General features: G+C 41.0%; 1 protein-coding gene across 1 annotated transcript in view; it reads left to right on the top strand.

Moving 5' to 3' along the window:
• RAB39A (RAB39A, member RAS oncogene family) overlaps positions 1-10,322 on the top strand; it is a 32,101-nt gene extending 21,779 nt beyond the window's left edge. Inside the window, exon 2 of the mRNA XM_045482672.1 lies at positions 5,738-10,322. Within this exon, the coding sequence (XP_045338628.1) occupies positions 5,738-6,164 (427 nt within the window). The 3' untranslated portion in view covers positions 6,165-10,322. The remainder of the gene's footprint in view (positions 1-5,737) is intronic.
• Positions 10,323-12,251: the final 1,929 nt, after the last annotated feature.

The following is a 12,251-nucleotide window of genomic DNA, read 5'->3' on the forward strand; positions in this document are numbered from 1 at the left end:
CCAGCGCTATTCCTTTGCGGTGATGAGTGTCTACATGGGAGTGGTTATAATCAATTCATAGTGACACCAGCCTGCCTGGTTGAGTGATTTTCCCCAGAAACATTCAGCTGCACGCTGGCCTGATCCGGAGGTAGTTTTCCCAGATGAGTATAGCAGTGAGGGGGAGGAGCTTGGGAATTTAGATATTTCTAAGAGAACAATTATAGTGATGTCTCATGGAAGGCAGTAAAAATAGGAGGGTATTAATGGATAGCAAGTCATGGAATTGCTGAGTAGATTACAAATCTTGATAACATTTTGAAATTATCACAGTAAAAATATGCTGCAGGCTATGAGATTTTGATCAAAACGTAGGCTGTATATTTGCAGTTTTGGAAGTAGTGAATTTCTGATGATGAAAAGGAAGTAGGTGAGAAAGACAGAATGACGAGGATAGTTCATTAGAAATGAGGAAGCCACAGGGCGACCGAATGGCTCAGTTGGCATCCGATTTCAGCTCAGGTCATGATTTCATGGTTCCTGAGTTCGAGCTCTGCGTCGGGCTCTGTGCTGACATCTCAGAGCCTGGAGCCTGCTTTGGATTCTGTCCCCCTCTCTCTCAGCCCTTCTCCTGCTCGTGCTCCCTCTATCTCTTTCTCAAAAATAAATAAACATTACAAAAAAAAAAAAGAAAAGAAATGAAGGAATCAGGTAACAGAGATGACACCAGACAGCTCCTCCAAATAAGTGTTGAAATCAACGAACAGAATGAGAGGAAGTGCGATGGAAAGAAAAACGAAGCAAAGTGCTCGAGTCTTCAGCATGCGGGGAATGACCTCGCACTTGGCAGATGACAGAAGATGATAGCGCCAGATGGCAGAAGCCTCAAAGGAGCAGGGAATTTTTTTTCTTTTCTTTTCTTTCTTTCTTTTTTTTTTTTTTTTTTTTTTTTACAACTGCAGTTGGGAGACAGTTCTCTGGAAGTGACCCTGGGAAGCAGAAGCCACCGCCTCTTGCGCCTACGGAATGAGCAACTTGAACGTGTTGCGGGGGGAAGCCGTGTGGTCAGGAAATGAAATTAAATACTGCAGCTTTCAGTAAAGGCAAGGAGGAGGGGAAAACACTCCGAGAGGAGACTGTTCTTTAAAATGGGATGGAAGTTCCTAATAGTGTAGTTTTCAAGGTATAAAAGAAGGAGGTTTCTTTTATAATCAAAAGGAGATCTTCTGGGGCGCCTGGGTGGCTCAGTTGGTTGAGCCTCCGACTTCAGCTCAGGTCATGATCTCACGGTCCGTGGGTTCGAGCCCCACGTCAGGCTCTGTGCTGACAGCTCAAAGCCTGGAGCCTGCTTCGGATTATGTGTCTCCCTCTTTCTCTGCACCTCTCCCGTTCGTGCTCTGTCTTTCTCCCTCTCAAAAATAAATAAACATTAAAAATAAAAAAGGAGATCTTCCACTTGGGGGGGGGGGGGAAGATCTTCCATGATTCACCTTCGCCATTGTATCACCATCATGCTAGATTTATCCCCTTTCCAGTCTCGCCAGAGGGTAGCATCATAACTCTTAACTTTCCCAAAGCACACCTGAGACCAGATTGGAATGCATTCATTTATTTCTCTCTCCCTTCTCTTCCTTCTTTCCTTCCATGGCCCGCCCCCCCCCCCCCGATATTTTTTTCTTTTCTTTAATCCATTCATTCAGTGAGACTTTCAGAGTCCAGAAGAAAGTGGTTATAAAGTAACCTGCAGCAAGATGTTGTTGCTTATAAAGAATTGTTCCCCCAGGGTGCCTGGGTGGCTCAGTTGGTTGAGCATCCAACTTCAACTCAGGTCACAATCTCACAGTTTGTGAGTTCAAGCCCTGCATCAGGCTCTGTGCTGACAGCTCAGAACCTGGGGTCTGCTTCAGATTCTGTGTGTCCCTCTCTCTGCCCCTCCCCTGTTCATGCTTTGTCTCTCTCTCTCAAAAGTAAATAAACATTTAAAAAAATTTTTAAAAAGAATTCTTATCATCAATTCAAATTCTTTACAGGGAGGCTGACCTACATAGTTATTTTAGGATCTGTACCCTACCTATAATACTCTCGAGAACTTATAGATACCTAAGTGTTACCCAAGAAAGGAGGTCCAGAGAAAGATACACGCTCCCTTTCAAGGTCCAGTTGCAGTCGGTAAGCCTGTGTCTTCCCCTAAATAACTGACAGTAAGGATGCCCAACTGTGTTAGGGAAAACCTACCCCAGGGCACAACTGTATCTGAATCTGAAGCCTAACCATATCAGAATTCTAAGCTAATATCCATACCCACACACAGAAACTGAAGGCCAAGTTATTATATAGAAAATGGCAGATGTCATATTGAGACCATTTATCCCAACTAGTCATTAATAAGGGCTGTTTCTATAGTGTATACGGCATAGAATTTGCTATAATTTTGTTCTATAGAATGATTTGCCAACTGTATTCCTAATATGTTTGCAAAATTAAACACACAGGCCTGGAAAACATGGCATTTTCTCCAGTGTAAGACATGCCTCTGCCTAATATACGAGCATCTCAACATTGAGTTTTCAACCACAAAAGTATGTTTTTATAAATTAAACTAATGGTAAATTAAAGAGGAGGGAGAATAAAAGTAATGCCAACTCAGTGCTGAGTAAATTAAAGCTTTCAGTTCAATCACATGGCCTTAATTAGGTTTCTCTTAAGGCACCGCACATCTACCTAAATTCACACATATAAAGATGAAAAGCAAAACAATAACAAATTATGCCTCAGTTTTTTTTTTTTAAAGCAGCAACTTAAACAAACTGCAGTATGTGTAGCCTGACAAATATAGTGGGAGATTTTTCTTATCGTCAGTGGCCGTAGAATGCAGTAGTCCTTCAGAAAATATTCCTAAAATATTCACTTGAGAATCTCTCTGCTAAGAATTCTGAGGAAAAACAGGGAAGCGGGAGCAAGGGAAAGAAAGAAGAGGTAAAGATACTTTCGTCACACTCCCACAGCAAATGGTACTAAGGAAGGCATGGGAGAGGTAGAGAGAGCCCCAGTGACCCACTGGCCTTCCACAAAGATCTCTCGTGGCCAGGCAAGTAAGAGAGGCTCATCTCAATGCTCGAGGTCACTGACACCTTGGAAACGGAGACACACGTGACCTGTGCCTCCTACAGCATTTAGCGCTTCCCTCTCCAATAAGATTACTTAATCCGATATGACAGATATCAAGTAGCATCTATCATTTGCCAGGCAATAGGATTGTCAGATACATAGAGGAAAAATGTTTGACCCTCAAGGAGCCTTGAACTGCGTGGGAGACGTCCCAGCCAATCCAATCAGCACATTGTGAAAGCGGACGTAATCATAATGGCGGTATGCCAAAGGCTCAATGGAATTATAAGAGATTGCCTAAGAGAGGTGGGGAACAAGAGGTCAGTGACAGGGAAGACTTCTCATATTTATGATTTTTGAGCTGACTCTTGAAGGAGAAATAGGAGTTTGGTAGGCAGAAAAGGGTAGAAGACATTCTAGGTAGAAAAATAACACGTAAAAGCAAGATATATAAAATAGTATGGCCTTGCCACCTTGCCTCATGATTCAATCAGAAAATAGCACAGGAGCGCCCAGATAGCTCAGTCGGTTAAGGATCCAATTCATGATTTTGGCTCAGGTCATGATATCACGGTTCATAGGATCCAGCCCCGCGTAGGGCTCTATGCTGACAGTGCAGAGCCTGCTTGGGATTCTCTTTCTCTCTCTCTGCCCCTCCTCTGCTCACACACACATGCGCGCACACACTCCCTCTCTATCAAAATAAATTAATAAACTTAAAAAAAGAAAGAAAGAAAACAGATAGGAACAGCACACTTGAGGGTTAACTGAAAGTTTAACCAAGTGACTATTTCTGGAGATATGTATGGGCAAGGTCACCAAAAAAGGATGGTGAGGTGTTCAGAGTTACCCACAGCGAGGGGCGCCTGGGTGGCTCAGCTGGTTGAGTGTCCAGCTTCGGCTCAGGTCATGATCTCATGATTCGTGAGTTCGAGCCCAGTGTGGAGCCTGCTTCGGATTCTGTGTCCCCCCTCTCTCTGCTCCTCCCCCACTCATGCTCTGTCTCTCTCTCTCCTTCAAAAATAAATTAAAACATTTTTGAGGAGCGCCTGGGTGGCTCAGTTGGTTAAGCGTCCGACTTCAGCTCAGGTCATGATCTCGTGATCTGTGGGTTCGAGCCCCGCATCAGGCTCTGTGCTGACAGCTCAGAGCCTGGAGCCTGTTTCGGATTCTGTGTCTCCCTCTTCCTCTGACCCTCCCCTGTTCATGCTCTCTCTCTCTCTGTCTCAAAAATAAATAAATGTTAAAAAAAAAATTAAAAAAAAATTTTTTTTTGAAAAATTAAAAAAAAAAAAGAGTTAGCCACAGTGAGAAGCCATTCACCGGCCAAAAGAGACAGGAAAGAGATTGGGATTACCTGAGCCCAGCAGAACCCATGAGAAAGGCACTACCCAACGAGAACCTTGACCAGAAATAGGAATGAGCTACTGCCAAGCCAGGGTCTAGGGGAGACAAAGAGAAGGGTAGATACCCTGACCTTCCTCTGGTCACCAGCTGATGCCTCCATTGGCTAAGCCCCACAGCAAGCCCAAGGACAAGGGAGTGTGGAAAAGCTTTCTGTAGATGACACCTTCCCAGGGCCCAGACAAGAGCAGACACTAGATTTAGGGGCCAAATGGAAGGCCTAGCACAGATTCATAACCCATGTGCAAGCAACTTCCTGTTTCTCGAATAGGTATCGCACGGGACCATTCCTGTAACGCACGTTATGACAGGCTTGGCTTTGTTTCTTCTTCCCCAACTGATGGAGAGAGGGGATCCTTGAATTAAATGACAGGGACAGAGAAATTCTTAAGATCTGGTTTGTTGGGTAACCTCTGCCCTTCACCAAATCTTCCTATCGTCATATTTTTAATCACAGTAATGTAATAATCTATCAGATACTTTTTTGTTGTTGTTGTTGTTATGTTTATTTTGAGAGAGACAGAGAGAGAGAGAGAGAGAGAGAGAGAGAAAGACAGAGAAAGACAGGACACACGAGAGGGGCAGAGAGAGAAGGAGACACAGAATCTGAAGCAGGCTCCAGGCTCTGAGCTGTCAGCACAGAGCCCCACATGGGGCTCGAACTCACAAACCGTGAGAGCATGACCTGAGCCCAAGTTGGACGCTCAACCGGCTGAGCCACCCAGGGGCCCCTCTATCAGATTCTTTAAAATAAAAACACATAGTCTTAAGTGTGAGATAACATACCATGTAAGTGCTTATTTATCTATCTGAAAATAACTACACTTTAATGTTCTGTCAGTGGATGAAACCCGCTCTCCTCTTAGTCTCAGAATATTTTGGTTCACTTAAGACACTTCCTACTTGGCTGGGGCACCTGGGTGGCTCAGTTGGTTAAGCGTCTGACTTCAGCTCAGGTCATGATCTCACTATTCGTGAGTTCGAGCCCCGCATCAGGTTCTGTGCTGACAGCTCAGGGCCTGGAGCCTGCTTCGGATTCTGTGTCTCCCTCTCTCTGTCCCTCCCCTGCTCGCGCTGTGTCTCTGCCTCTCAAAAATAAATAAATATTTAAAAAAAAAAAAAAAAGGCACTTTCTATTTGGCTTATAAATTCTAGTGAAGTCACATTACGTCACCTTCAGATTTTATTACGGTGGGAGCAGAACAACTTATTCTTTTCACAACCTGTTTTTCTATTTATTTTTCAGATCCATAACTCGATCTTATTACCGCAACTCAGTTGGCGGATTTTTAGTATTTGACATTACCAACCGACGATCTTTTGAACACGTGAAAGATTGGCTGGAAGAAGCAAAAATGCACGTACAGCCATTTCGGATTGTATTTCTGCTGGTGGGACATAAATGTGACCTGGCTTCGCGACGTCAGGTTACAAGGGAAGAAGCTGAAAAGCTGTCAGCAGACTGTGGTATGAAGTATATAGAAACCTCAGCAAAGGATGCCACAAATGTGGAGGAATCCTTTACAATCCTGACCAGAGACATATATGAACTTATCAAAAGGGGAGAGATTTGTATTCAAGATGGCTGGGAAGGGGTTAAAAGCGGCTTTGTTCCAAATACGGTGCATTCTTCTGAGGAAGCGGTAAAACCCAGGAAAGAATGCTTCTGCTGACTTCCCACAGGCCAGAGGACTCCCGTGAACAGACTGGGTGTCATCCCAGGATCAATACCAACGTTAACTTCAGCAGGAGACGCAGTGGCAGCATTTAGGACACAGTTATAAATCGATGCTAATGCTATTTTGTAAGGTATTTAATTCAGAGCGCTATGCTTGCTGGTGACACTACCAGATTGGGGGTTGTGCTAAATTATCAGGCAAAGCAGACAACCTTTTCTTGAAACTGGAGTGTCTCCGGAATGATCCCCGTTCTCCCTTTGTTAGCACATAGCTAACCTTAATGTTCGCATATACCAATATTACTCATTTTTCTTGACAGTTTGAAATGGGTTTTTTGTGCATATATAATCTGATCGAAAAGATTCTATCAGGAATTACATTCTCCTGAGCTCATCTGTTAATGCTGAATAGCAAAGTGGATTTAAAAGTGCAGTGTTTGCTTACAGAGGAAACGATCTCAGAGGTATCATCCGCTAGGACGAAAATAATAATTCCATGTTTAATGTGCCAGATTTTAAACCATTCTTTGAAATATTTATCCTCCCTTAATTTACCTGAACGTAAGAAAATAAGTTTTATACTCATTTTTGTTCTCTGATTTCTTGCTCTTGATAGATTTATGTTTTGTAGAGATATCTAAGGATCCAAGCAAAATATTTTATCGCAAATATTTGTAAAAATAAAAATGAAGGACCATTCATCAGCAAGTGTTTTGATGTTATAGTATAGTGTCCTTAATTAGACAAGAAAAGTTCATTTATATACCGACATTTTCAAAGAAAGTAAATGCAATTTACCTTGAACTGTTGTCAAAATTATCAGTATAGGTAAATACGGAATGTTTTTAGTGATCGCTTTTTTGTCCAATTAAGTTTCTGAATTTCCCGGTTCTGGGACAAGAAAAGTATAGGAAAGAAAGATTTTTCTGGGCAAGGAAGATTGGTTAGATGTTTGATATATTTAGCATTCAAATTGCGTTTCAGTAAAATTAAAGATAGAATCCTGAGTTAAGGCTATAAAATGACTTTTGAGTTTTCTAATTTTTAACTTATTGATTAAATTCTCCTCCTGGAAGGGACATTTTGATAACAATAGTTTACAGCATACATTTCTGTTCTGTTCTGTGAAGCATTCCCAATCACAAAGGGGCACCGAATGCAGCCACCTTTTTGGAATTATGAGGTTTACTGTCAACCTGCAGTATCTTCATTTGTTTGAAAACCAAAGTGATATGGTGGAAAGAATATTTAACGAGAAATCAGAATACCTGGGTTCTAAGCTTGCCTTTGCTGTACCGGTATCTGAACACGAGTGAGTCCCTTAACCTTGCTAAGCATCCATTGTCTTAACTGCAAGATGAGAATAATAACCCCATTTATTGTGTTTCATGGACTAATTTTGAGAACCAAGCGAATCATGTGACAAAGCTTTGTAAACCGAGAAAGCATTATGCAAATACATAATGAGCTTGGTCTCAGCTGCTCACGGGCATACTATTATATTTACAATGGATGAGAATGTTGTTTTCTCATATTCTTTCCCATTTCCACATTCTGCAGAGGGAGCAGAGGAAGGTGCAGGCTTTCCTGGACCTGAGGGATCTCTTGGTTTCACGTATGCCCTGTGCCCCCGTGCCCTGAAACACTGCTCCTCCCAAGTGGAAATGAGTGGGAGGGAAATCCCAGGAGACATAACTCCATCCGGAATCATGTTTCAATGTGGTTTTGTGCATCTTTGAAGTAGATATTTGATTATATTTTAAATAATCGTACATTTTCTAGGTTCATGGAAGTATTTTTAATAGTGCTTATGGAGAGAAGAATATAAATTATAACATCACTATAAGATTTTGAATAGTTGTATTGTCAACATTTTCTTGATCTCCTTGCATTCGTTTCACTTGAGTGAGTTCAAACTGTAATTGATCAGGTAAGAATACCTGTCCCCGCCAAATGTGAAACAATTTCTTTTTACTGCTACCATTTTAAATCTTACGTTACAGTTTTGCACCAGTCCAAAATGGCACCAACTCAAAAACTGGGTATCTAACAACAGTTTAAGGTTTAAACAGGCACCTGTGCCTACTTGTAAAGTTAAACAACTAAAATATAAAATATGATTTAACTTCTGGACACCCTTTATAATACTAATGGTGGGGTAAAACTAACATTCAGGCTAAAGGGTTCTGATGTTTTTTAAGACTTAGAATAGAACTAAGGAGGCAGAAGAAACAAACGGAAATGCAGGGCCCCCAAAGTTGATACTTAACCAAGGTCACACCTGAGCAGAAGCAAGCCTAGATCTCTAGTTCTCCTTACACCTTAGTTGGGGTTCTTTTCATTACCATGCTGTGTCAGGTGTGTGTGTGTGTGTGTGTGTGTGTGTGTGTGTGCTGAAGAAAAGGGAAAATGTGATCTAACTGAATCCACAAAATTCTAAAATTGGCCATATAATTTTGAGGTTATGGAAGAGTGGTTTGTGGTACAATAATATTAAAATGAACAATAACTACAAAGATCTGAGTTCTTATGCAAGGTTGCCAAATTTCTGTATAACCTTAGCCAGATATCTTTATCCATATAGATATATCTATATAAAATAACTGACCTATTTTCTTACACATCATTATGGAGAATGTGGATGGTGACACCGAAATAGTAAAAATGTTTGCTCCAGGCAAAACATTTTGACTAAGTGTCTTAGAAGTCAGGTATACTTGAATCAGATATCATTGATATTATTTCATTTCAATTATTCAATTTAAATTTAAACCTATTTAAATTTAAAATTTAAAACTAACGGATGATGTAGCTAATTACTAAGTATTTTTAATAAACATGATAAAAAGGAAATGAAAAACTATCTAATCATATGATACCCTTTCCCTGAGAAATGCTTCTCATCTTGAACTGTATTAACACTTCGCATACAGTAATGTGATGTTCATTAAATGGGAAGCTGAAGCCAAAATGATTTTGTAAACAGAATGCTTTTAAATGTGGCCTTTATGTACATAATAGTAGCAAACAAGATTTCTTGGAGAGTTTACACTAGATTTCCAAAAGCCTCAAAATACTCCATGATTGTTTCCAGGGGCGACCAAAGCAGCCTTTATTACCGTTAAGAGGACTTTCCCAATCTATTAATCCAACTTTATAGTATTCAAAAACTGAATCTATGGATTAATAAAATCCTTTTAAGAGTACTTTTGATTCTATATTGCCTTTGGTTCAATCAAGTACAAAGCCTCGCAGACTTCAAAGAGTGCACTATATTTGAATAATTTCCTTAGGTCTGACCCAGTGACAAGGATGTGAAAGACTAAAGACCCATTTCATAAGCTGATTCATTTGTTCCCCAGTAACTGCCTGCAAAGATTTAGTTGGAAATGCAAAGGAAGCATGTAATCTTTAAGAAAAAAAAAGAAGAAAGACTATAAAGGCTTTAAAGTTAGGTCCTTTGTGTTTTAAAATAGAGTATGTTCCCAACAAGATGCTTAACTCTTGGAAATTTCACAGCTGGTAAAAAGCTGTCTCTGCTTCCGAATCCAGATCTTTCTAAATCCCCGAGTCTTCACTAAACCTTCCTGAGCGACCAATCTTCACCTGATACCAGAATAACTAGCAAACCATTCTCCCGAATTTGGGTGAACGACTACATGACTTGGTGTTTCTATAATCCTAGAATGACGGTAGACACACGAGTGCTGAACTGTAACAATCTGTGTCAATCATTACAGACTCTGGTTCGCTTATTCCACATAATCATGTTGGAGAGTACATGAAGAGAAAAGAAACAATTTTAAGATTATTTTCAAAGTTAATGTTCCTTATTGTTACCTCTCTGGGTAAATTTTTTTTGTCTTTTTTTTTAAATGGTGCCTAAAACATTGTCTCATTGATGTGAACTTTGGTGACTAGCAATCAATGGTTATTATGTTGAATTAATCCTATTGAATGTGGATCTCATATACATGGTTTTAATTTACACATTCCACGGAGAAACTTGTTTTGCTATAATCATCTCTTGCCATTTTTTTCTCTTAGAATGAAAACCAATGGGAGAAAGATATGGTTTACATTTTTTGAAGTATGTTATGAGTGTTACTTGATTTTAAATAATGAATAAAAAGAACGAGAACTATGGTTGTCACAAGGTTGTTACATTATCCATCTTTGGGGAACCATCTTTCGTGGTGCTTTCAAAACAGAAACAACCACTTAACTCCAATGACATGCATCTGTGTGTGTGTGTGTGTGTGTGTGTGTGTGTGTGTGTTTACAAATGAAGTGCAAAGAAGAACCAAGAGATCTGAAATCCTATTTATATTACGTAATCCTGGTGAAGCGTGAGGCAGAACTCCATGATCAAACAGGTATATATGTGCAGCAAAATGTGTAAATATTTACACTAAAAGAATGTCTGTAGATAACCTGTCACCGATTAAGGTCAGATTGTTTGCTGCCAAGTGAGTCATCAAAAGAATTGTAGACTCCCAGATGGGGCGCCTGGGTGGCTGAGTTGGTTGGGCGTCCGACTTCAGCTCAGGTCATGATCTCACAGTTTGAGGGTTCGAGCCCTGCGTCGGGCTCTGTGCTGACAGCTCGGAGCCTGGAGCCTGCTTCGAGTTCTGTTTCTCCCTCTCTCTCTGCCCCTCCCTCTCTCACACTCTGTCTCTCTCTCTCTCTCTGTCAGAAATAAAACATTAAAAAATTAAAAAAAAAAAAAAAAAAGAATTGTAGACTCCCAGAGCTTTTTGGGTTTCCAAATTACTTAAAAGGATGATAGTCTTTTATTATGCCTTGAGAGATAACTCAGAATTTGTGACTTTTTTCTAGTAAGATCATCTTTGTCATGCTTCAGCCTTGCACACAGCAAGAGCTTATTAAATTTTAAATTGAGCTGTTCAATCTCACAAAAAAATTTAGAACTTCTGCATATATAACCAGTTATACATGTAAAATATTTAAAACAGTGCTTTGCACATAGTAAGCACTTGAGAAATGTCATCTTTCTGTTGTTGTTGGTTTTTTTTAGAGAGAGCAAGAGCAGGGTAGAGGGGCAGAGAATCCTAAGCAGACTCCATGCTCAGCCCAGAGCCTGATGCGAGGCTTGATCCCACAACCCTGGGATCATGGCCTGAGCTGAAGTCCGGAGTCAGAGGCTCAACCAACTGAGCCACCCAGGTGCCCCTTTAGTATTACTCTTACAACCACCGAAACGCCAAGAAGCCAGTTTTAATCCCCGGTGTGCCACAAACCAATTGTTGATAAAGGCAGTCTTACAGATCATCGTGAATGGTCGCTACTCTTGGCAATGATCTGATTCTTAGAGTCAGGGGAGAATGCTTTAGCAGGACAAACAGAAGGTGGTACAGTTCCTGGGGAAGACTGGCGACCACCGACAACACCGGAGCAAATGGACAGGTACTCAAATGGGTGTGGCCGTCACGTCTCAGCAGCTGCACTAGAAACAGTCATCACCAGAACAGTGAGTGTGTGTGTGTCGTGTGGTAAGGAGCATGGGCCAAAGGATTGGGCCCCTTAGTTATATAGAAAATGATTATCAGTAGCATGGGTTTTTAAGAGATTGTTTGGAAATAACTTTCTTGACATATAACTTACATTACAATTTACCTGTTTAAGATGTATTATTAGATGAGTTTTCTTTTTCTTTTTTAAATTTGTTAATGTTTTATTTATTTTTGAGAGGCAGAGAGAGAGAGAGAGAGAGACAGAGCACGAGTTGGGCCGGGGCAGGGAGAGAGGGAGGCACAGAATCTGAAGCAGGCTCCAAGCTCTGAGCTGTCAGCACAGAGCCCGACTCGGGGCTCAAACTCACGATCCTGAGATCAAGAGTTTCACGCTCTACCAGGTAAGCCAGCCAGATGCCCCAGTACCATTATTTTTTAATGTTTATTTATTTTTGAGACAGAGAGAGACAGATATGAACAGGGGAGGGTCAGAGAGAGAGGGAGACACAGAATCTGAAACAGGCTCCAGGCTCTGAGCTGTCAGCACAGAGCCCGACGCGGGGCTCGAACACCTGGACCACGAGATCATGACCTGAGCCGAAGTCGGA

This window comes from Leopardus geoffroyi, chromosome D1 (assembly GCF_018350155.1).
Source record: "Leopardus geoffroyi isolate Oge1 chromosome D1, O.geoffroyi_Oge1_pat1.0, whole genome shotgun sequence".
NCBI lineage: Eukaryota > Metazoa > Chordata > Mammalia > Carnivora > Felidae > Leopardus > Leopardus geoffroyi.